The sequence below is a fragment of the Trichomonas vaginalis genome, chromosome I, assembly GCF_026262505.1.
Source record: "Trichomonas vaginalis G3 chromosome I, whole genome shotgun sequence".
Lineage (NCBI taxonomy): Eukaryota > Parabasalia > Trichomonadida > Trichomonadidae > Trichomonas > Trichomonas vaginalis.
Window position 1 is genome coordinate 7,258,268 of NC_067203.1, and position 23,518 is coordinate 7,281,785.

General features: G+C 34.4%; 13 protein-coding genes and 3 pseudogenes across 16 annotated transcripts, besides 2 other annotated features; 13 read left to right on the top strand and 3 right to left on the bottom strand.

The window, feature by feature from the left end:
• The first annotated feature begins 75 nt into the window (after positions 1-75).
• Positions 76-672: a mobile genetic element.
• Positions 673-23,518: part of a mobile genetic element that runs on past the window's edge.
• Positions 3,645-3,895, top strand: TVAGG3_0945240 (annotated as a pseudogene). Its single transcript has one exon. A coding segment is annotated over exon 1 (251 nt).
• TVAGG3_0945250 lies at positions 4,321-4,946 on the top strand (annotated as a pseudogene). Its single transcript has one exon. A coding segment is annotated over exon 1 (626 nt).
• TVAGG3_0945260 lies at positions 7,626-9,304 on the top strand (annotated as a pseudogene). Its single transcript has one exon. A coding segment is annotated over exon 1 (1,679 nt).
• On the top strand, positions 9,512-10,111 carry TVAGG3_0945270 (integrase core domain containing protein family; the record flags this gene model as incomplete). Its single annotated transcript, XM_051253088.1, has 1 exon — positions 9,512-10,111. A coding segment is annotated over one exon (600 nt), but the record flags the coding sequence as incomplete, so codon positions are not given.
• TVAGG3_0945280 (uncharacterized protein) lies at positions 11,119-11,781 on the top strand (the record flags this gene model as incomplete). Its single annotated transcript, XM_051253089.1, has 1 exon — positions 11,119-11,781. One exon carries the CDS (start codon positions 11,119-11,121, stop codon positions 11,779-11,781), a length of 663 nt encoding a protein of 220 aa, XP_051078663.1.
• Positions 12,402-12,941, top strand: TVAGG3_0945290 (organellar and viral DNA polymerase type B; the record flags this gene model as incomplete). The annotated part of the gene is made up of 1 exon (XM_001321429.2): positions 12,402-12,941. One exon carries the CDS (start codon positions 12,402-12,404, stop codon positions 12,939-12,941), a length of 540 nt encoding a protein of 179 aa, XP_001321464.2.
• TVAGG3_0945300 (uncharacterized protein) lies at positions 13,189-13,608 on the bottom strand (the record flags this gene model as incomplete). Its single annotated transcript, XM_051253090.1, has 1 exon — positions 13,189-13,608. A coding segment is annotated over one exon (420 nt), but the record flags the coding sequence as incomplete, so codon positions are not given.
• On the top strand, positions 13,671-14,498 carry TVAGG3_0945310 (KilA, N-terminal/APSES-type HTH, DNA-binding family; the record flags this gene model as incomplete). Its single annotated transcript, XM_051253091.1, has 1 exon — positions 13,671-14,498. The coding sequence occupies one exon, from the start codon at positions 13,671-13,673 to the stop codon at positions 14,496-14,498; it is 828 nt and encodes a 275-aa protein (XP_051078665.1).
• Positions 14,765-15,192, bottom strand: TVAGG3_0945320 (uncharacterized protein; the record flags this gene model as incomplete). The annotated part of the gene is made up of 1 exon (XM_051253092.1): positions 14,765-15,192. A coding segment is annotated over one exon (428 nt), but the record flags the coding sequence as incomplete, so codon positions are not given.
• On the top strand, positions 15,284-15,640 carry TVAGG3_0945330 (organellar and viral DNA polymerase type B; the record flags this gene model as incomplete). The annotated part of the gene is made up of 1 exon (XM_051253093.1): positions 15,284-15,640. A coding segment is annotated over one exon (357 nt), but the record flags the coding sequence as incomplete, so codon positions are not given.
• Positions 18,788-19,063, top strand: TVAGG3_0945340 (organellar and viral DNA polymerase type B; the record flags this gene model as incomplete). Its single annotated transcript, XM_051253094.1, has 1 exon — positions 18,788-19,063. One exon carries the CDS (start codon positions 18,788-18,790, stop codon positions 19,061-19,063), a length of 276 nt encoding a protein of 91 aa, XP_051078668.1.
• On the bottom strand, positions 19,429-20,286 carry TVAGG3_0945350 (uncharacterized protein; the record flags this gene model as incomplete). The annotated part of the gene is made up of 1 exon (XM_001317783.1): positions 19,429-20,286. The coding sequence occupies one exon, from the start codon at positions 20,284-20,286 to the stop codon at positions 19,429-19,431; it is 858 nt and encodes a 285-aa protein (XP_001317818.1).
• On the top strand, positions 20,628-21,062 carry TVAGG3_0945360 (uncharacterized protein; the record flags this gene model as incomplete). The annotated part of the gene is made up of 1 exon (XM_001317785.1): positions 20,628-21,062. The coding sequence occupies one exon, from the start codon at positions 20,628-20,630 to the stop codon at positions 21,060-21,062; it is 435 nt and encodes a 144-aa protein (XP_001317820.1).
• Positions 21,090-22,664, top strand: TVAGG3_0945370 (uncharacterized protein; the record flags this gene model as incomplete). The annotated part of the gene is made up of 1 exon (XM_051253095.1): positions 21,090-22,664. One exon carries the CDS (start codon positions 21,090-21,092, stop codon positions 22,662-22,664), a length of 1,575 nt encoding a protein of 524 aa, XP_051078669.1.
• Positions 22,695-23,153, top strand: TVAGG3_0945380 (uncharacterized protein; the record flags this gene model as incomplete). The annotated part of the gene is made up of 1 exon (XM_001317786.1): positions 22,695-23,153. One exon carries the CDS (start codon positions 22,695-22,697, stop codon positions 23,151-23,153), a length of 459 nt encoding a protein of 152 aa, XP_001317821.1.
• On the top strand, positions 23,202-23,438 carry TVAGG3_0945390 (uncharacterized protein; the record flags this gene model as incomplete). The annotated part of the gene is made up of 1 exon (XM_001317787.1): positions 23,202-23,438. The coding sequence occupies one exon, from the start codon at positions 23,202-23,204 to the stop codon at positions 23,436-23,438; it is 237 nt and encodes a 78-aa protein (XP_001317822.1).

Genomic DNA, 23,518 nt, shown 5'->3' on the forward strand with positions numbered 1-23,518 from the left:
ATGACCTGCGCACAATATATAACGTACAGAGAGGTGAGATGAAGTGGTTTATGTGATAAATACTTTACGTGGCAGAAATAGTTTAAGGTTATTAGAAATATTGCATATGCGATGTAAAATATACGTTAGTGGTTTTGTAAAGTGTCAGATTGACATAACTTCGGTAAGATGGCGCGCAGTGCCACCGTACTGAAGATATGTATACTAACTGTATGGATATGGTGAACGTGTCAGGAAAGAAAGATCTCAGATTTCATTCCACTGCAAACATCCAAAATGTCCTGCACATTTTAATGTTGCAATCTTGGATCAAAATAAATACAAACTAATCAAAATAGTTGAAGAACATGATCATTCCGCCCCAAATGACAAAAGTCAATATTCGTCTGTCTTTTATCGCAAATATTTAGAACATTACTTCCAAACAGATGACAATCAAAGAGTGATAGCACAGCTAAATGCATTCAAAGATCTTGAAATTCCTCTTACAGGTCTGTCCATTCCAGAGATGTACGCTCAAAAACCACGTGCAATCAAACAATTTGCAGAGAGAATACATGCTCTTCAAACTAGATATTCTCCTGACGATGTTGTGTCATTGCAAATCTTTGTTCAGACAGTACAAGAAGAATCTCCAGATGATCTCATTGCATTTGAAGTCTCAGACAATAAAGTTAGTATGGTTATCTTGGGTACGGCGGCACTGCGTTCCACCTTACCAAATATAACCTTAAATATTTACAAAACCAGTAACGTATATTTTACAACACAAAACGACAACACTCACTTAACCTTAAATATTTACAAAGCCGCCAACCACTTCACTAACGAGCTCACCAACATTTTCGCTAACGACTTCACTAATGAAAAAATAAACGTTCTCACTAACGTTCCCACTAATGTTCTCATTTACAAAAGTATTGCAGCGCTTCCCATTGCTGTGCTTCACATAACAGCTCATAATCTTCTGACTCACTTTCTTCTTCATATAGGTCAAAATCACTGTCATAGTTTATACCTGTAAGTTTTGACAAAGCTAATGAAACACGCTTACCGTTTGTATCTATTGCTTTTATATATCTCCCATTATGTTTGTTGTCATAAACGCTCAAACTAACTTTACCCTTTCTCCCTCGTATCTGATAGAATGTATTTTCACGAGGAACGAAGAACAAATTCTTGAACTCATGACCGTTGTAGTTTGTTATCTCAATAGTTTTCGTCATTTACATCCAAATAAAAATTTTCAGTAAAATAAAAAATAAACTTAAAATTAATGATATCACCACCCTCACACGTATGAAAACATAGCACAAAAATAATGTTTATGTTAGAATGTTAGATCTAACACGTTTTCTAACCTCATTTCTAACCTGTTGAATTCATTGCTTTATAACTCTCTTCCTTGGTTTCTTTTTAGTTGCTTTCTTCACGTCTGTCTCCAACTTGACTGTCTTTCTTCTTCGTCCATAATGATACCAATTACTTCCACCAGTCAATGGGTCAAATGGTCTTTCGTAAGGGTTTCCATACATTCCATAGGGACCATACGGAAGAACTACTGGTGGAGGAAGAGTTCCATCAAATCTATTTAAATGCATTGTTTCACCTTTCATCTGGTCATTAAAGTCTTTTGCGTGTTTTGCAAACTCATCGTCCTTTCCTAAAGCATTTTCTGACTCAGTCGCAACCAAATTGGATGCTTTATTTATGAGCCCTATTTTATTTAATCTTAACTTCTTTGCAACCCAGCCTCCAATCTTTCCTTTATTTGCATCTAATGTCTTCGAAACTCTTCCTCCACTCATTTTATTTACTGCGTCATAAGCTCCAAGTGCTTTTGCTCCAAATGCTAATGCTTTTGTTCCCATTGCGCCTAAAGCTGCCCAAGCTACCATTTACACCATATTAAAATCATCTCTCTTCAATATTATCTCATAAAAGTTCTCGTTACTGGAGAAAGTCAATGAAACATAAACATTCTCATGGACTTCGTCCTCGCCGCGTTGCGGTCATAAACTTCTTTCTTATATCATCTATTCGCTTCAAAATGTCTGAACAATTGCTAACATCTTCTACAACAGTTATTTCATCATGAATGACCTTCAAGAACAAGCTCATTTAATATGCTATTAAAATCATCTCAATAATGAGTCCATCCTTTCCATCTTTAGGTAGCACAACATCTTTCATTGAAGAAGGTTCGACAAGTCTTATGTTAAACTTACTGACAAAGTTTGTTATACTATAATGCTTCGGTGGCGAATACATGTAGTTTGAAAGACATAATATAGATTCTTCAGCAAATTCACTTATACTGGATTTTATAACAATGTTCTCACGAGACCAAAACCACCAATTGACAATCTTGTAAGCAATCCTGCTGAACCTTCAACTGTAAACGTCGATGGTAACATTCCACGAAGGTCATCTATTGACATCGTTGAGTCACTGAATTTAAATATTTCTTAAAGCAATCGTCATTATCTAACCATAATAGCTTTGAAGTTTTCATTCGAATATACATCTGCTTCATTAAATGTAAAACCTGACTTCTTTGCAGAGACGACTTTAAAATCTATTGCATTTGTTTCAAAATTATATGCTATGGTAACTTCTGAAGGTAATGGATGTCCTTCCGCAGTCAGTTGTTCTCTCACTACCGTTTGAAGCTTTGTGTTAAAAACTTTCATGTCATCTCCTGTATCTAAGGTTCACATACACAGCAACAGGAAAACTATCTTGTTCTTTGTTTCATCATTATACCTCAAAACATTAAAGTTCTTCAATAATATTGTTCTTCCTGCTGGAATACTTCGAACCTGTCTGATTTCAATAGCTTTCTCACCTCCTACATACTCTACCCAGTGCCTTGGATATTCATAAGTATACTGACTTTCTTGAATTTTTGGTTGGTTTCATCATAACGTGTTCATAGTATATCTTTATACTCTTGTCAGTTAGACTCGGTGCTATGTTCTGAATATTTCTGACTTGCATTTTTAATGGAGATAAAATGAAGCATTTAATACATGACGTAGATGAAGACATGAATGAAACTACAGAAAACTAACTCTTCTCTCATTCTTCCTTTCAGTAAGGACTATGATTCTGTTCAAATGTGTATTTCTATTGTGGAAAGATGGGTTCAGGTAAGACATTTAATTTAATTCGTCATATACTCATAACAGAGCGTTTAGGAAACGACTCATACTATGACCAAATCATTATATCAGCAACTTCAGACTCTATGGACTCAACAGCGAAAACATTTATGTCAAAAGTTCAAGCCTCTGTCGTTAAAGTTCCAGACAGTGAACTCATTGAATTTCTTCAACGTTACATTCGACGTAAGAGGAAATATTATGCCATCGTTGAATTTATACAGTCAGGAATGCAAAAGACTTCAGAAGAGATGGAAAGAATTATTGACAAACACCACTTACGTCAGTACTCAGGAGTTTACGATATGAAACGACTTGACAAACTACATTCTATCAAAACTTTCAAAATACCCCTTCAAAAATATCCTTCAAACACTCTGCTCGTTTGTGACGACTTCGCTGGTAAAGGTTTAGTGTCAAAACCAGACTCACCATTAGCTAACATCATAACTAAAGTCAGACATTACCATTTAACTGTAGCAATACTTATGCAAACATGGAGGTTTTTAGCTTTAAACATAAAACGTCTCATAACTGACTTCGTTATCTTTCAAGGTTTCTCACGTTATGATATTGAACTCATTTGGAAACAGTCAGGTATAACATTACCTTTTGAAGAAATTTGGGAAGCATATAAGTCTCTCATCTCTCCTCGTTCATACCTTGAGATTCATATCATGACTAATACCATTAAAGTCAAAAATATTCCATGGGAACGACCAACATTGTTTTAAAGTTTAACCTTCAATTGACTGATGGTAAACAAATTCCATGCATCTCTGTCGCCATTTCTGTTAATATTTTTGCTGTCATTCATATCATCCACTTCCCATCCGTTAGCTTTTGAGGATATGCGTTAGAATAGCTGTTCTTAAATGAAGGCTTTTCACCTTTGAGAGCATAAACTCTATAACTTTCTGCATACTTTATGTTTGAACCTCCTGAGCCATCATTGACATAAATTTTTATAGGCTTCCACCCTTTGTTCATGTTCCTGCTTCTTCCCTTAGCTCTTTTGTTCAGTAGTTCTACATCTTTATACACAGCTCCTGTCTCAGTGAATTCAACAATATTTTCATTCGTTAGCTTTACATTCAAACCCTTGTCGAGTATATTGTTCATTTCATACATATAAAAGGTTTTTATTCTATATGAAATGAGAAGCAAATCCATCTTAGCTGGTGCCGTTAATGTTCCAATTGAACCAACATCAAATGTTGACTCACGAACGACAAACAATATTGTCATAAAGAACTATAGTTCAGAGTGTTTGAAAGAAAAAGAACCAGAAGGACCTTCGGTCTTGCATCCGTGAATTTAAACACAGCTTCAAACGCTAACGCTACATCAGATGTTAAGTTAGAGTATCCACCACTGGACCAATTCTTTCAAGAGAAGCCAACGACAACCCTTACACAAATGTTCAAACAAATCCTTCAGATAACGTAGACCATTACCTTCTTCAGTTATACCAAACAATTTTACTCAAAGACGATAAGAAGCTTTTGATAAATCTTATAAGTAAGAACCAAATAATTCTAACAAAGGAGGACCTTGAAAATGTTATATCACGAATAACAGGGAAACAATGTGTCATTGACTATCTCGACCCTGAAATCGAATGCTGTGGTCAAACGCCACCATTCATGAAAAATAGGTAACATCCGCATCATTGAAACACCAGGAACTAAGGAGTTGAGTTTAAGTATAAAATATTCGAATGAATATACAAAACTTTCAACAGAATATAAACTTTGTTTGAAATATGTTTTAGTAAATTAAAGCACTTATAGTATCTATCCAAAACTTCTTTCAACAGTATCGAACTCATCTTCATAATGCAAACCTAATCTTATTGACTTGGTGCAGTTTTCACTAACACAATATAGCGCTTTGCGCTCGGCGCCTTTGACGCCTTTTCTATTCTCTTGACTGACATAACTAACTCATTTGTTTCATCAAACAGCAATAAACCAAAGTTCATGACCTAATACATAACATCATACTTTATATTTTTAGCTCTGAGTTCTTCTTGTAAGCTGTTGCATTTAATATTTTCTAAAAAGTCAACTTCAACAGTCATTCGCACTGGTGCCTTCAGTTCTACAGGCTCTCCTTGAAAGTCAACTAGTCTGAATTGCATGTCTTTCAAATTATGAGGACTAATGCGAACCCATTTACCTAAATGAGTTGCTATGACAGGAACGTTTGGAATGAACATTGAATTGAACTGCATAACAGAAGGATTTATATTCTACTGAACCTTTACTATAACTCCTGAAATACCTGTGACATTAGCTATTTTTTGACTCAATGTACAAACAATTGCCATAACATACGTATGGAACAGATTTCATCTCAATCGTTTTGTCAACACTTTCAAAGGAAATGTCATATGGTATGCACCCAGAAGCAATTGAACTCTATGACTCATTCGTGTTATCTTAAACTCCTTCACATAACTGAACTTCAAAACTCCTGCAATAAGTTTAACATTCATTAAGTTTTCTTCGTTATCCTTGTTTATTGTAGTATTTATGAGCGCATTTAACACTCCAGCTAATGTTTCCATTCTTATATTCTACATTATTGTGAAATCTTATTTCGTGCTTCTTTCCATCTTTTCAAACTCCATGAAATCTGTTTCATCTGTGTTATGACAAAAGTTGCGATAGTATTGAAGTCAACAACTCTGAAAGCAAGCGCTTCATTCTGAAGACCTAAGTTTGTTTGTAGCTTTTACTGTTCCGTATTCGTTTGGGTCTGTACTTTGCAAATAGAACAACATTTTATTCTCATTAAAATATGACTATTGCTGCATATGCGTATGAAACAAATGAAGCAAGAAGAGCACATGAACTAGTAAACGAAAACTCAACTTTAACCATTGAAGGCAATGATTTAGTCATTGACGATGGAAAAACTAAAAAAGTCATTGATTTCGATACTTTTAACACTTATGACCCATTCATTACAACAAGCAAGGTTCCCATCATAAATGATGGAACGGTGCAATATATAAATTCTACAGTAGATGCCTCATTAGTGAAAGTATTAAATGTTCTCATTGAATTGTTAAAGAGCTTTTCGATTTGACGACAACATTAAATGCCTAAAGAATTTAGTCATGAATGAGAAACAATTCTCGGCGTTGCTGGTAGCAGTAATGATGTACACCTTATGACATTAGAATATTATAACGAACATAAAGATGAACTGAAAGGAGAGAAGGGTGACACCGGACCTCAAGGACCACAAGGAATACAAGGAATACAAGGAATACAAGGACCTCAAGGCGAAAACGGTTTGGATGGAAAGGATGGAAAGGATGGAAAAACTGCTAAATCATGGATATGGGACCTTATAAATACTGGTTTAACAGCTGCTTCATATGGAGTTCTTCAATACCAAATCGGAAAGATATGGGCGGTACTTGGTGAAGAAGTTTTAAATGACGTTAAAAATGCTTTGAACTTCATTTCAAATGGTTCGGATACTATTAAAACTTTATCTGGTTGGATGCAAGAAACAAGGAGTCAAATAGATACTGTAAGACGTATAGCAAACAATGCACGTACGGGATTGGATACTTTACGACAAGCACAAAATACACTAAAGGAAGCAAATGATATTCTTGGCTCAGTATCAGACATGCATGAAGATTGGCTTAAAGGTATTGACAAATCTTTAAAAAATCACAGTCAGTCTATTGCTGACTACAAGAAAAGTATAGATTTTTTACATAGTGCTATGGACGTACATGATGGAAGCATAAGGAACTTACTTAATGCTAACAATAACTTACCAGGAACTATTAAAGCATTTATAAAGTCCTTTGTAAAACCCGGTGCTCTAACATTTAGGTCTTTGAGAGCAAGAGCATTGAAGTCAAGAGATGCAGAAACTCCAACAGAACCTACAGAAGGAACTGAAACAACAGAAACTCCAAAAGAACCACCAAAACCAACAGCTAATGAAATATTGTTCGAATATTTTCCAAGGTACTCTGTTCTCATTGCATACATTCAAGAAATACTTAAGAAAGCAGACTTGACTTTAGGAGATGATGAAAGTTCTGTATATCTTTCGTTCCAGTTTCAAATAGCAGAACTTTTGAGACAGATATGCTTAATGTATGACAACATCTCTGATTTCACAAGATATGATGACGACCATGACCCCGAACATGGTGAAGAAGAAGTTTTACAAACATCCATTAAGACAGGAAAGGTTTTAACTCAAAGTCTCATTATTGACACCAAAGATGGCGAAGTGGACGTTCTTCAAGAGCTGAAGAAAAATACTTCTTCGGGAGGTGGTGGTAGGCATGAACTTGAAATAAATGAGATAGAAGAGAAATTAGCCGAAAAAGCAGATAAAGAACATAAACACAATATCTCCGATATAAATGAACTTCAAGCTACATTAAATAGTAAAGCGGACAAAAATGAACTTGACGCAATGAACAAAGTTTTGAAATCTCATAAACACAACATCTCCGATATAAATGAACTTCAAGCTACATTAAATAGTAAAGCGGACAAGAAACCATGTTCATTATATAACTTCAGACGAACAGATTATAACGGACTACCATGGATATTTAACACGAAGTGATGAAGCGAAGACAAAAAATGTTAATGAAAGAAGATATAAATACATTCGTGCTAAAGGTTATGACATAAGCTGTACTGTACAGTATGATGTAGCTAAAGCACCAGAAGCATTTGGTTATACCGGTGAAATTTATGCCTCTACTTTCAATGTTAACGGTGTATTAGTTGAACCAAGATTTATGTTAAGAGTTAAGGCAAAAATAACGTTTGAAGATGCTATTAAAAGTAAAGCTGACAAAGTTGAACTCGAAGCAATGAACAAAGTTTTGAAATCTCATAAAACAAACATCTCCGATATAAATGAACTTCAAGCTACATTAGACAGTAAAGCTGACAAGAACCATACACATAAATCCTTCACTACTGTTAGAGCAGACGACATAATATTGAACTATACCCTTGGTTCAAGTGCACCATTAGAAAATCCAAGTACAAGCGTAAAAGATACACTAAACTCCTTAAATAACAAATGTATGAATATCGAAGGTCATGTCAGAAACTTTGAAACACATGAACTACCAGCAATGTTAGATAAAAAAGCAGATAAGAACCATACACATGATTTCTTCACAACTGTTGGTATAGAAAGTATTGAAGGAACGGTTGAAGGAACTGGTGGGGATGCATTATATTGGAAACCTCCTAACTTTCCACAAGGTTTAACATCGGAGGAAAACATAACGACGATGAAATACATTAGATGTAGAAATGTTTATGTCATGGAGGATGAAAATAATGTTAAATTCACTGCTCAAGATTTATATGATAAGAAAGCTGACAAGAACCATACACATAAATCCTTCACTACTGTTAGAGCTGATGACATAATATTGAACTTTGACCTTGGTTCAAGTGCACCTTTAGAGAATCCAAGTACAAGCGTAAAAGATACTCTTAACAATTTAGATAAGAGTTGCAGGAATACCGAAGATCATGCCAGAAACTTTGAGGCATATGAACTACCAGCAATGTTAGATAAGAAAGCTGACAAAACTTATGTAGATGAAGAACTAACAAAGAAATTTTCGAAACCAGATACAATGACATTTACAACAGAAATTATAAATGGTGAACCAGCAACTCCATTTGAATTTGTTAGAGGTCTTCAACCAGATACTTTTGAATTTTTCTTGGATAATTCTATTGAACTAACATTACATTATAAAAGTGGAACAAATGCAACATTTCATCCGGGAGATACATTCCAAATGGTATTTAATGACATAAGTTCTTTAGAATATGTTTATAGAGTTATGAGCATATATGATTTAATATATCCTATAGGAGCTGTTTATACGTCTATGAATCCAATAAATCCAAACACTTTATTTGGTGGTAGATGGTATGAAATAGTTGACAGTTTTCCATTCTACACTAATACTCAGTCAATGAAGATGGGAGGTTCAAAGAAAATAGGTATTGAAAACCTTCCTTCACATATGCATAGGTTCAGTGGAAGAACATCTGTGGAAGGAAACCATTCACATTCAATAACAAAAAGAGGTTATACAAATCTTGCAGCGGGTTCGGATAGACAGGGAATGCATAGATATGATATCACAACTGACCCAGTAGATTCAAGCACAGGTATTTTCTGTGGAACTGCAGGAAATCATACACATGTTGTAGCTGGTATTACAGACCCAGCAGGTAATGGAAAAGATTATATGCCTCCTTATATAACAATGCACGCTTGGATACGAGTTGGTTAAAATCTTTAACTTTACATAAATGAGCTTGAAAGAAGTATTCGAACAACATCCATGGAGGTCATTTAAGAAGTTCAATGAAGCTGCAAAGAGTTGGGGATTTACTAACAGAGCTGAAGTGAAAAGGTTCTTTGACAAAAATGTTGTACATCAAACAAAAATAAACCCTTACGACTACTTTTTACCAATTTACTCCAACGCTCCTGACGCATACCAATTTGACACTCTCATTCAAAGCAGAAAAGGAGGACATAAACCATTCCTCATCTTCATAAATGTTAACACTCGTAAAGCATATGCATATCCAATGAAAAATAAAGGAACTCGTGAAGTGTTAAGAGTTTTACAAAAGTTTGTAGCAGAACATAACCCAAGTACTTTAACATCAGACCAAGACAGTGCATACCTCAGCAATGAAATCACAGAATTTCTCATTAAGCATAACATAACTCACTACACTACTGAAGACCATAACCATAACATACTCGGCATCATAAACCGCTTCATAAGAACGCTCAGAGATTTAAACCAAGAGCGAGACTTTACCGAAGAAACAATGAAACATTTTCTCGAAGTATATAATTCCTCAACACATTCTACAACAGGACATACACCAAATTCAATGACACAACAACAAGAAGAAAAGTATATACAAAAGAAACGAAGCCAAACACAAAATATCAGAAATTCAACACAATTTACCCTCATTCCTGGTACAAAAGTTCGTGTAGTTCTTGACGACAAACCGTTGACAAAGAAACGTTTAAGGTTAAGTCGAAATTATTATATCGTAGACTCTACGCAAGGTAATGGATATCTTATAAAAGCTGCTGACGACTCTATTGCGTTTTATCCTCGACATAAATTAGTCGAAAGTAGTAATGGCAAACTTGCTGAAACCATTGACGAAGCAAAGCGAGGAGTGGTTATTGAAATACTTGGCTATAACATAAACGATGACACTTATAAAGTAAGATATGAAGGAGGTGTTGAAGATGTTATACCATCTAAGAACTTGAGAGAGTCAAAGCCAACACATCTGGGACCATTAGAGCGGGAGTACTGGAAAGACAAAAATATGCCAGAAAGAATAAGAAAATTCTTCTAAACTTTTTCATTAGATGTAAATCAGACATGAATGAGAACAGTCATGTATTATTAATGGTACCATAAATTTACACCAAAAATAATGTTTAGGGTAGAAGGTTAGATCTAACCTCTTTTCTAACCTCTTTTCTACCCTCTTGAATTTTCATGAAATTTGGTCATTTTTTGGCAAAAATAATGTTTAGGGTAGATGGTTAGATCTAACCTGTTTTCTAACCTCTTTTCTACCCTCATGAATTTTCATGAAATTTGGTCATTTTTATCTATTAATGTTTTGTCATGATTTCATCGTATATGTTTTGTCATGATTTCATCGTATATGTTTTGTCATGATTTCTTCATCGTAATGAGCGTAAATGACCCAAAAATAATGTTTAGGGTAGAAGGTTATATCTAACCTGATATCTAACCTCTTTTCTACCCTCTTGAATTTTCATGAATTTTCATGAATTTCCTTAAGACAGAAGAAATAAAGTTAGTTTTATTTTTATTTATTTTTTTATCTTGTATGTAAGAACAGAAATGTCAGTCGAAGCAAAAACATTCACTAACAAATATAATGGCGAAACATTCACAAAAGGCACTTATAACGGTATTGAAGTCTTACGTAGAGACAAGGATGGTTACATTAATGCAACAAATATGTGTCAGCAGTTTAGGAAAGATTTTAGAAAGTTGTTGGAAAATAAGTCCTGGGAAGAGTATTATAAGGCATTTTGTGAAGAATATAGCAACAGTCCGAATTCCGGCGGTTGGTTTTTATACAAAATTCATGCAGGAATTCCTGATAAAATCAAACAGGTTAGAGGAACGTATGTAGACCCAAGACTTTTAAACTATATAGCAATGTGGGCTTCTCCAAAATATTGCATAGCAGTTGGAAAAATTATGGACTCCATAGACAAGAAAGTTCATGAGAAGTTAGATGAAGAAGAACTCGAAGATACAGTAGAAAATGCTAAACCTTTGTTTGAAGAAGAAGTTGGAAAAATGTGCGAAAAACAATTAGAACATGAACGTGAGATATGTTATGGTTATAGAGATTCTCCATACGAACTAGACCAATGGGAACAAGAAGATTTAAAGAGAGAATTTAGAGAATATGAACTCGCTAAGATAGCATTTGAAGCTGCAGAAAAGAAGTTAAAAGTTTGGGGTCGTTTTGTACAAAAATATTGTGAGTAAATGAACCATTTATTTTTATTGAATTCAGTAAAAATAATGTTTAGGGTAGAAGGTTATATCTAACCTGATATCTAACCTCTTTTCTACCCTCTTGAATTTTCATGAATTTTCATGAATTTTCATGAATTTCCTTAAGACAGAAGAAATAAAGTTAGTTTTATTTTTATTTATTTTTTTATCTTGTATGTAAAGATATGATTTCAACAATAGGTTCTACAACAATTCAAGCCACTAACGGCGGGACTCTGTCCACAACTACGGCACCAAATTCATTAATCATGAACCCAACATCTATGTTAGTAGAGATGAAAAGCTTCATTCCTTCTTCATATACTTTCGAAACAAAAATCCAGAAGATAAAGCAGGAATTGTTAACAAGTAATTTAGACTGTTGTGTGAAAGATGAAACAAATGAACAGTATCTTTATGAAATGCAGGACATTATTGACCATTTACCCAAATTGCCTGAAATCCAACAACAAAAGCTCACTATTCCTGAATTCGATGAAATAGAAGTAAAAACAACCGACTCAGTAGAAATAAAGAAGTTCATACGAAAGGTAAACTATGAATTCCTTGGTTTTCATTGCAACCATAAAGTTATGGACAAAGATTGCGACATGGTATATAAGAACATCTCTGACATATATAAATCTGAAGAATTTAAGACCTACGACAACTTTGTTTCGTTAGTTGCTGAATGTGTATGGCAGATAAGAGATAAAGATAGAAGAGGTAAAGTATGGCATGAACAGATAAAACCAGCAGCTTTTGAGTTAAAGAAAACCATTGACGCTTTAGTTATTTTAGCAGGTAAGGTTTCAGAATATAACGCAAAAATGAACCCACAATGTTCAAAATGTAAAGCAGCAATGAGAAAATATAACTACTCCGTCAAAGAGATAGAAAGAATGCGAAACGACTATGCTGACTTAAAGAAAGAAGAAGAGAAACCAGCAGAAGATAAAATGGATATGTTGACATTTCTTAATAAAAACTATCCAACTGCTGACGATTTCCTTCTATCTGACGTCAAGAAGAAGTATAAAGAAACTTTCGGCATTGTTAAAACTTTTGATATCCTCAGCGAAGAAATAGAAGCTACTAAATTGTTTAGAATCTCGCGAATTCATAACGTTTACCATGTAAAACGCTTATAAAATAACTGGGGTAGAAAAGAGGTTAGAAAAGAGGTTAGATCTAACCTTCTACCCTAAACATTATTTTTGCTGAATTCAGCACAAAATTCTGAGTAAAATAATTTTTAGGGCATGTGTCAAACCGTTGAGTTTTCACAAAATTTAACGTTTACCATGTAAAACGCTTATAAAATAACTGGGGTAGAAAAGAGGTTAGAAAAGAGGTTAGATATAACCTTCTACCCTAAACATTATTTTTGACGTAAATTTATTTCCATCTGGCTTCCCACCGCATAAGATATTCATACGTGTTTGTAAGACATTCATTAAACTTCTTTTCTATTGCATCTAATCTTGCGTTATTTTTTTCAATAACTTGTCTGTATTCTTCATCATCTCCAGCAGTGTTTGGGTCTTCACGTTTAAAATATTCATTGTTAACCAATTTTTTATCTACAAATTTTATTAGTGTTTGATTCACTTCGTTATGATAACGGTCATATTCTTTCAATACATAAGTGAAGACAAAATGCGTCGTACCTTCAATCTTAAAGCTTAAAGAACTTTCAACACAGTTTTGAGGGTCTGTCAGTGCGTCAATGAGATAGTATTCGAAGTCAGTCAATAATCTTTTTAAAGTCATTTCATACAGGATAAAATTTAATGTTGTGAAGAAATAGTGTTTATCTCAGAAAAAATAACGTTAGTTTTTTTCTAACAAAATTTTTTATCCTGTATGTAAGGACAGATATGACAACATCAGAGAACACAACAACAGTTATAGTTCATGAAGCCATAAATGAAGAATATGAGTACATACAGTATAACAAAGAGTTACGTCTCATTCGTTCGGTCAAAGACGATATGTACCAGATGCAAAGTATTTTGAATGCTCTTCGTTCTACAAAGCAAGCATATCATTGGTTTGAAAACCAACAGACAAAAGAACTTTTAGAAGAATTTCCTCATATGATTGCTTCCCTCGGAAAACCGAGAGAAGAGATTCCGTACGAAAATCGCAAGAATTTGGCTCCTGGTTTGAAAGGTTATTATGTTCATAGACTTTTAGTAAACGCTGTAGCAATGTGGGCTTCACCTCGTTATGCTTGTTATATTTTCATGATGTTAGATGAACTATATAAAGCAGAACGTGGAGAGATGGAAAAGAAACTTCAAGCAAAAGATGAAGTCATTGAATCCAAAGACAAAAGCATACAGAAAAGAATACCACGTTCAGTACCAAAAGGAAAGGAAAAGAACTATAAGTATATGATTTATACTGAAGAGTTGGAGAATGAAGAAGATAAAGATATGGTTATGTTGCATTTAGTCAGAAGAAACAACAAAAGCTTTTATGACCTCGCTAAAATATATAAATCTGACAGAAACTGGTTCTATCGTGAAAACTTACCGATTTCAATGACACCGAATGAGCAAATAAAAGAAATTGTCAAAAATACTCTTCCTCAAACACACTATGACATCAAAGGTTGCACAATACTTACCTTCAAAGAAGACTTACCATTACTGAAGGAAAAAATAACAGAGTATTTCGATAACTTCAAAGAGGAAGAATGAAGTCACGACAACATTAACGAAGAAGTCACGACAACATTAACGAAGAAGTCACGACAACATTAACGAAGAAGTCACGACAACATTAACGAAGAAGTCACGACAACATTAACGAAGAAGTCACGACAACATTAACGAAGAAGTCACGACAACATTAACGAAGAGAGAATGAGGTGAAAAAACAGGTGAGATTCTCACCTCTTCACCAAAAATATATTTTTGGTTAAATAGCTTCAGGGTCAATTTCTTCAACCATTTCACTTCCTTCGTCAATGTCAATTGAAGCTTCTTCAACCTTTGGTAAGAATTTCTGTATAACATCTTTGTTCGTTATTGTTTTCAGAGATGAAGAATAATATTTCACATTTGTTTCACCCTTCTTATATTCTTTCTGTTCGGAAAGATTCATAGCAATACTGAAGAAGTCAATGTTGGAGTTCTTTATAACAGTATAATGAGTATCTTTGACATTCACGAAGAAACTCTTTTGTTTCAAAACTACTGCTAACTCTTGTGAAGTATAACGTTTGCGGTCAATGACGATAGCTAATGGTCTGACATACTGACCGAACTTAGATTCTTTCACAAACTTCTTGTTAAAGATAACATTAACGTTTGAAGCATTATTGAACTCATTCTTGATGGCAGTAGCGAGAGCATTGTATGAAAAGAACTTGCAATCTTGCATGTGTTTCATTAAAATAAAAATATTAAATTATTTTGAAAAATAACTTAAAAAAATCTAATCTATTTTTTTAAAAAATATTTTTTTTTATTTCCTACTAAAGATGTATCGGAAGTTGTCTAAGTTAGAACACTCGGAAATAAAACAACTTCTTACAGAAGCTAACATAGAAGTAGCAAAACATTACGCAACAAACAAAAAAGCACTCGCTGACATCCTCAATGACTATAATGGTGCAATAAGTTATGATAGAATTCATGAGTTCATAAAGCCGCAACGCGGCGAGGACGAAGTTCATGCAAGAGAATTTCCTTTAAATGACATTGCTATTGACTTATATCATAGACGTTCAATACCTCATGAAGTAAGAAGAGAAATGTTTGACATAACAAATGCAAACGTTGGTGAAACAAGAAGAAGAGACGACACACTGAAACAACAGAGAAGAGAGATGTTTAAAAGTGCTATAGAACAAGTTCGCAAAGCTAACGATGTCATTCGTTCCATTGACGACAAACCAAAAGAAGGTGAGAGATGGTTAAAGAAAGATGAAGAGAATAGGAAGAGAAATGTGAAGTCAGGCAATAGACTCATTGACTTTAACATCGAAGCTTTAGATGAACCAAACAGAGAATATTTACACAAACATTTTGGTAAGGTTTTCATGAGACTCTTAGAGAAAATTAAAATAAACTCGCAACAAAGATGGATGGTATGTTATAAACTTGGTGGAAAGTATGAATGTTCTACGTTAAACCTCAATAATATTGGAACATTACTACATCAGCTCTTGAAGGAGAACTTTATATCAGAGATAGAAGCAAATGCTGCAGGTATTGTTGAAATGCACTATGACTTCTTCTTGACAAACATAAAGAATCTTACTGAAATAAAGATGTATGATTTAACAGAATATGAAGGCTTAACGATGTCAGATGTAAAGAAAGGCAAACCAAAAAAGAGACCATATAGAGATGAAAGCACACTGACAAATGACCAGAAAGCCATTTTGGAAGCTCTTAAGCAAACAGGAAACCCAGCACTTATAGAAAGCTTTTGGAAAGATAATGGTGAAAAGAAGTTTTATAAGAAGAGAAGCGGTCAGTTCTGGAAGTATCTTTGCACATTACCTATAAATCTTGAGCGCTACCAAATCTTCAATGAATTGAACCAAAGAACTGCAACACTTATGACAGAAGACAATTGTTTCGTTTATGCTTGCATTCAGGCTGGAGTAAATGAAGAAACTATTGACCACATGAGAGAAGTCATTCGTGTTAGAGACTTTCCTCAAAGTAAAGTACAAGAAATTTCTGACGCAACAGGTATAGCATTTAATGTTACCATTGGTTATTTCAATGACTCAAGACATAATGAAATAAAGAGATATATACCAAAAGAATGCGAAACTGTTAGAACTATTGACTTACTTCTTGTTGAAGACCACTACATGCTAAATGAAAGACTTCCAATGACAACATATTTCATTCGCAACTATATAGAAATTCTCAAAGCTTGTGGTGGAATGAACAATGAGAAACAGATGAAGATTTATACAATGAGAGATGGTAAATACATTGTTCGCATGGATAGAACTACACCGCTATGGGATGTTATGAAAACATTGTGGGAGTGCAAATATTTCGAACCTATTTCTTATGGAGAACTTTTCACATATACTACTGACTTATATAAACAGAACCTTGCACCATTTAAAGATTTGACATATGCTCCAAAGTATTGTGTACAACTGAAGAAGAAAGCAGAGTCAAAAGAAGTAAATAAAGCTAAATGTAAATTCATACCTGAGCACGTTTTCTTTGCTGACTTTGAGTGTAGTACGGATGGCTTTCATAAAGCTTTTAACATCTGTTACGACAGTGAAGATGGTTCAGTTAGTGAAAGTATTTGGGGTCAAAACTGTGCAACAGAATTTTTGGAACGACTTCCTGACAAGAGTTTAATATATTTCCATAACCTCAGTTATGATATAAACTTCATCTTAAGACACATGACAGAAGTGAAAGGAACTCCCATCATTAAAGGTTCACGAACAATGCAAATAACTGGTTTATATAAAGGAAGGGCAATTATTATAAAAGACTCTTACAGTGTTATAAATAAGAAGCTTAAACTATTTCCTGCTATGTTTAACTTACAAACAGGACCGAAAGAAGTATTTCCATATAACTACTACAGCAGTGTTTTGTTAGCAAATGACAACAGAACTGGTGTCATTTCTGAAGCGTGTAAGTTTATCCATGATGCAGATACATTTATGAAGAACATAGATTCCATCAAAGGTTGCAGAATAGATGAAAACCACTTCGACTTAGAAAAATATAGCACGTTTTACTGCAAACAAGATGTAAGAATTTTAAGAGAAGGTTTTGTAAAGTTCCGCAATGACTTATTGAAAGAGTTTGATTTAAACGTTTATGACTACGTTAGTATTTGTTCTATTGCTAACAAATTGTTTGAGAACAGAGTATACTTCCCGAATGGAAATCTTTATGACCTCTCAAATAAACCAAGAGAATTTATTTCGAGATGCATTCAAGGTGGAAGATGTATGTTGTCAGATAACATGAAACAAAAGAGCGAAAAGAAACTCATTGCTGACTTCGACGCTGTTTCATTATATCCTTCAGCTATAGCAAGACTTTATACTTTAGAAGGTATTCCAAAAGTATTGAAGGAAGAAATGCTAAGCACAGAGTATCTCATGAGACATTTATTCGATGACGACCAAAAGGAACCCATTGGTGAAAAGTTTATGTCTGGCTTCTTTGTTCTCATTAAGATAACAGAGATTGGAATACATAGACACTTTCCTTTAATAGTTTGTGACCCTGAACTAAATCCAGAACTTAACGTTCCCAGAAGTTCAAACACTTGCTGTTTAATGTATGTTGACCATATAACATTACAAGACCTCATAAAATATCAAGGTGTCAAATGTGAAGTGTTGCAAGGATACTATTACGATGGAAACAGAGATATGAGAATAAGAGATGAAGTTAAGAAATTGTTTGAGTTAAGGTTAAAGTATAAGAAAGAAGGAAATCCTTTACAAGAAAATATAAAGCTCATTCTGAACAGTATTTATGGCAAAACTATTCTATCTCCTATTGAGTCAAAAATAACCATAGTAAATGACAAAGATGCTATAAGATATGCCATCAGAAACTACAACCATATAGTGAAGTTCGAAGGTTTGGATGGTTCAGATAAAACTATTTTCAAGCTAACGAAAAGTATTTGCAGACACTTTAACTTCTGTCCACTTGGTGTTAACATTCTGTCTATGTCAAAACGTATTATGAATGAAGTGTTTTGCACGATTGAAGATATGGGACTTCAAATCTTTTACCAGGATACCGACAGTATGCACTTATATAATGAAGACATCCCAAAGCTTGCAGCAGAGTTTAAGAAGAGATACGGTAGAGAACTTATAGGAAAGAACCTTGGTCAATTTCATAGCGACTTTGCAGAAATAACACCTGGAAAACAAAGTTTAGCTTATAAAAGTATTTTCTGTGGAAAGAAGACCTACATAGACTTACTCACTAACGATTTAAATGAAGTTGCATTTCACTGCAGAATGAAAGGCGTGAAGCAAGATGTTATTGCTTTAACCGCTAATGAAATGTTTCCTGAAGCTATACAATGCTATTACAATGAAGATAAGAACATTCACATACCTGTTGGAACATATGACAAAGACTCTGAGTTCAGTTTAATGAAACTTTACAAAGCACTTCATGATGGTCAAGAGATTGCATTCGACTTATGTAAGTCTTCTAGTCCTTGCTTTGCTGAAAAGTTTAACTTCTCAATAACGACTAAAACAAGCTTTATTCGTAAGTTGAAGTTCTGAGGTCATTTATTTTTGTCAGCAATGAGGTCATGAATGAGGTCATGAATGAGGTCATTTATTTTTGTCAGCAATGAGGTCATGAATGAGGTCATGAATGAGGTCATGAATGAGGTCATGAATGAGGTCATTTATTTTTGTCAGCAATGAGGTCATGAATGAGGTCATGAATGAGGTCATGAATGAGGTCATTTATTTTTGTCAGCAATGAGGTCATGAATGAGGTCATGAATGAGGTCATGAATGAGGTCATTTATTTTTGTCAGCAATGAGGTCATGAATGAGGTCATGAATGAGGTCATGAATGAGGTCATTTATTTTTGTCAGCAATGAGGTCATTCGTGATAAAAATAAAACTAGCGTAGATTTTATAAAACTGCGATTGTTGAATTCAGCAATTGTGCTTCGATGTAGAGACAGTCCTTATGGTCTGGAGGTAAGAACACTGGGCAGTTATGGTCATGAGTGGAGAACATGTCTATCCAAAACTCACGATTGAAGCCAGTTAATTTATAGTATTTAGGGTTAGGAAGTGGTGAAGTTCTTGTATGACCAATGAACTCATTTTCAACTCCCTTACTTAAGTTTGAATATAATATAGCTTGCTTTCTATCCCAAATGCCAGGTGTTACAATCTTTGAAAATTCATTTTTCCTCGGAAGCATTGCATCATAATTGAAAACATTCTTGAAATCATCACTTGGTTCAGAGATTTGAAATCTTATACGTAATGGATTTTTTTTCTTTTTAGCGACTTCATTGAATGGTGAGAATACAACAAACTGACAGTCATGAGTTCCATCTTCATTTTCATTAAATTCATAATGAAAGTCTATAAGTTGTGGCTGACTACCTTCTTCTTTCAGTTGTGCAAGAAACCCACGTAAAGGCTGTAAAGTTTGTACTTCAATGTTGAACTTTTTCTCGAACATCTCATTAAATGAAATCATACATTGCAACAATGTTGTATCGTCTTTAAAGTATTTGTATATGTGAATGTTTTGGGCGCTTAAAGACTGTTCGTCATTTTCTATCTCGACTTGAAGTATAAAGTCAACCTTTCTGAAAGCACGTGTTATATACATAGATGTTATGCCAATGTACTTCTCTTCATTTATATTCACAATCCAGTCTGTTGGAAACTTAAACGTTACTCTGTTCCCCTTTATTTTGACGTCAGGGTTTTCACTACTGAACGCAACAGTTAAAGGTATTTGTCTATACATTTAGTTTGGATAAAAATAAACCATTTACTCTTTCTTTGCTTCAGCTTCCTTTGCTTTTTTTCTTCCTTTGCTTTTGCTTCTTCTCTAGCTTTTTTCGCCAGCAAACGTGGGTTCTTCTGTCTTCCAGCAGCTAATGCAGCTAGTTGTTTTTCACTAAGTTTTCTCTTTGGTCTCTCTGGCTTTTGTTCTGGTTTTTGTTCCTTCAGTTCGGATAAAATTTGTTCACGAATTTCTTTCTTCAATGCTTCAACATCTATGACCCCTTGGGTCTTGTCCGTAGGATTTGACTGAGTCATTTGACTGTAGATAAAAAACTAAATTAAAACTTTAACCGATGTAAAATGAGCTTGTCAAAATCAGAGCGAGAGTCTATTATATTAAATGACGCAAGAGGAATACAACATCCTTTCTATTATGTAAGTCAGAGTAAAGATGGTAAAATATACGTAAGAAAAAGAAAGGTTCCATTAGCGAATACAGAGAGCGACAACATTAAGGTGCATGGCAAGGGTGAAGTCCACGAAGCCCATATAAAACCTTCTGTACAAACTGAGCCACCAAAAGAACAAGAAGAAAAGAAGCCAGATGTACTTTCAATAACGAACCAAGAGCTTATTGCAAAGTTCGTGAATTTCATTGAAAAACAAACCGAGTCAAAGAACCCTGACCCACCAGTGAAAGAAGTTGAGACAAAAGAGAATGTACAGTTCATTGAAAATGTCAAGAAACAACTTCCACCACGAATGCCAAGAAGAAGAGTGAGAATAATGAAGTAAATAGATATTTTTATCCGAAGTAAATACATGCAGAACGAACAGTTAAACGAATTTACTCCAGCAGAGCATATTCATCAGATTCGCTCATATTTCGATATCATAGACAATGCAGTTCAAATTGGTGACACTAATAGAAAATATTCTGACGCAAAGATTCCATCACAACCTGGAACTGCTAAAGATAACACATGGGTAACATTCAATCTCTCACCTCCTGGTGAAAATATGTTGGACCTTTACAATACATTCATTACGTATAAAATGGAAGGTCAATTTATTGTAGATAAAGAAATTGGTTCAGGTTCCAATAAAACAAACCCACCAGGATTTTGGATTGGTTTCGATGACGCTTTCTATGCAGTTGCTGGATATCAAATCCTTGCAAATGGTCGTATCGTATATTCTCAAGACAATGCAAGAGAAGAAGCATATATAACTTCAAACTCACAAACTACCGAACAAATAAAGAAAGTAGATGTTTTCTCAAAGACTCGACATGAAGATGTATGGAGTCATTCGGGAACATGCAGAACAGGACAAATTGTTAGTGGTCCAATTACAGCAGGAAAATCATTTGATTTTAAGCTTCGTTTAAGAATTCCTGTTAGAAGATTCCTTCCATTAGAAGCTATTCGATTTATTCCAGCTTTTGCAGGAAACATTCAGCTTAAAGTAAAGTTCAGTAGCGACGCCTTACAATGCACATCTATATCTGTAAATGATATCATTGCTTTCAATCCAACTCTTAAAGTTGCATTTGCTTCAGATTCAAATCCACCGACAAATAAATTTGTTCCATGGAATGAACCATTCACTATGATAACGAAGGCAGTAGAAGCTAGTGGAACAGTTACTATTACAACTGTAACCCAGCAACTATTTCGAACAAAGATGGATTTTAATGAATGTTTCATTCATCCAAAGTCATTCTCTTTAGACCCTAACATTTATACAGAACTTGTAGAACATTATACAAACGAGGCTTTATGTTTTCCTGTTAAAGTTATGGATTGGATTCCTATGGACGGTTCATTCTCAAAGAATACAGATAGTTCAAGTGCAACATTTACAGCAGCTTATACGCCTATTAATGTTAAAAGTATTTGGGCACTATTTAGAAAGAAAGACAACTATTATGTTAATTTTGAGAACCCTAAGTTTAAATATCTTCAGCTTTCCATGGGAGCTTATGGAAATATGCCTGCAGAACCTGAAAAATCATATGGACCTGTATTTTATGAAATGGTTGCGAACGCTTGCAATACAAACAATGATATGATTGGATTTAATGAAGATGTTATGAGGTCATTGGTGGATGATGGTAGTGTGGAACATAAATGGGATAGCTATGACAACACACATTTCTTATGTGGTTTTCCAACAGAAGTGGACTTTTGCTTCCAGCAAGGTCAAACATCTACTGCTCCAATAACATACAAATTGTCTGTTAAAGGACCTATTGAACTAGCAACTGAAAATGTACCAAAGCCACTTATTGGATTTATGAGGGATTGTTGCTTTGCCATTCAGGTGCGTGCTAATGGAATCCCAATAATAAGACTTGACGACTATAACTTAGCAACTGACGACAGTGAGGAATAAAGGATGAACGTTTATTTTTAAAGCTTATAAATGAGTTCTTCATCAAGCTCTCGTGAACCTTCACCATCTATGAAACAAACTTTACCAAACGATTATGGAGCACCTATTGAATATTTCTTACGAGCTACACAATGGCAAAGAGCAGTCTCACCAAGGTTAGGTGTTCCACCAGCTCCTGTCAAAAATAGCATTTGGTCAAGTCCTTATATAAAATATGGTCTCCCACTAGGTTTGCTAGCTACAGCAGGAGCAGTTATGATGTTGAAAAGAAATAAAGCAAATGTTGTAAATAATACTGAAGTAGCTGAAGTTAAACAAACTCCGACACCATCGCCAAAACCAACGCCTTCACAAGCAAAACCTTCAATAACTCCTGAACCTATGGAAGTACAAACTCCTGTTCAAAAGTCAACTCCTAAACCGACTCCAACATTTAAACCAGAACCTACTCCTCAAATAAATCGTAAAACTCCTGCGTTTCCTTACTGAAAAAATAACGTTATTTTTATTTTATTTGAACATTTTTATTTGATTGAAATGACGACTAAAGTCACTGAAGCAATGAAACAAAAGTTTTTGGTAGAATACATTAAATCAGGAACTATTCCAGAAGGTTTTTACATTCATACTATGAAGGATGGTAGAGTTCAGTTTAGAAAGATAAAGCAACCATTAGATAAAGAAGGAATTTTGAGAAAGATTAAACTTCATGAGGACAACATTGCTAAACTTAGGAAGAAGTTAGAAGAGTTGGAGAAAAGAAGAGAGTTATAAAGCAATGAATTCAACAGGTTAGAAATGAGGTTAGAAAACGTGTTAGATCTAACATTCTAACATAAACATTATTTTTGTGC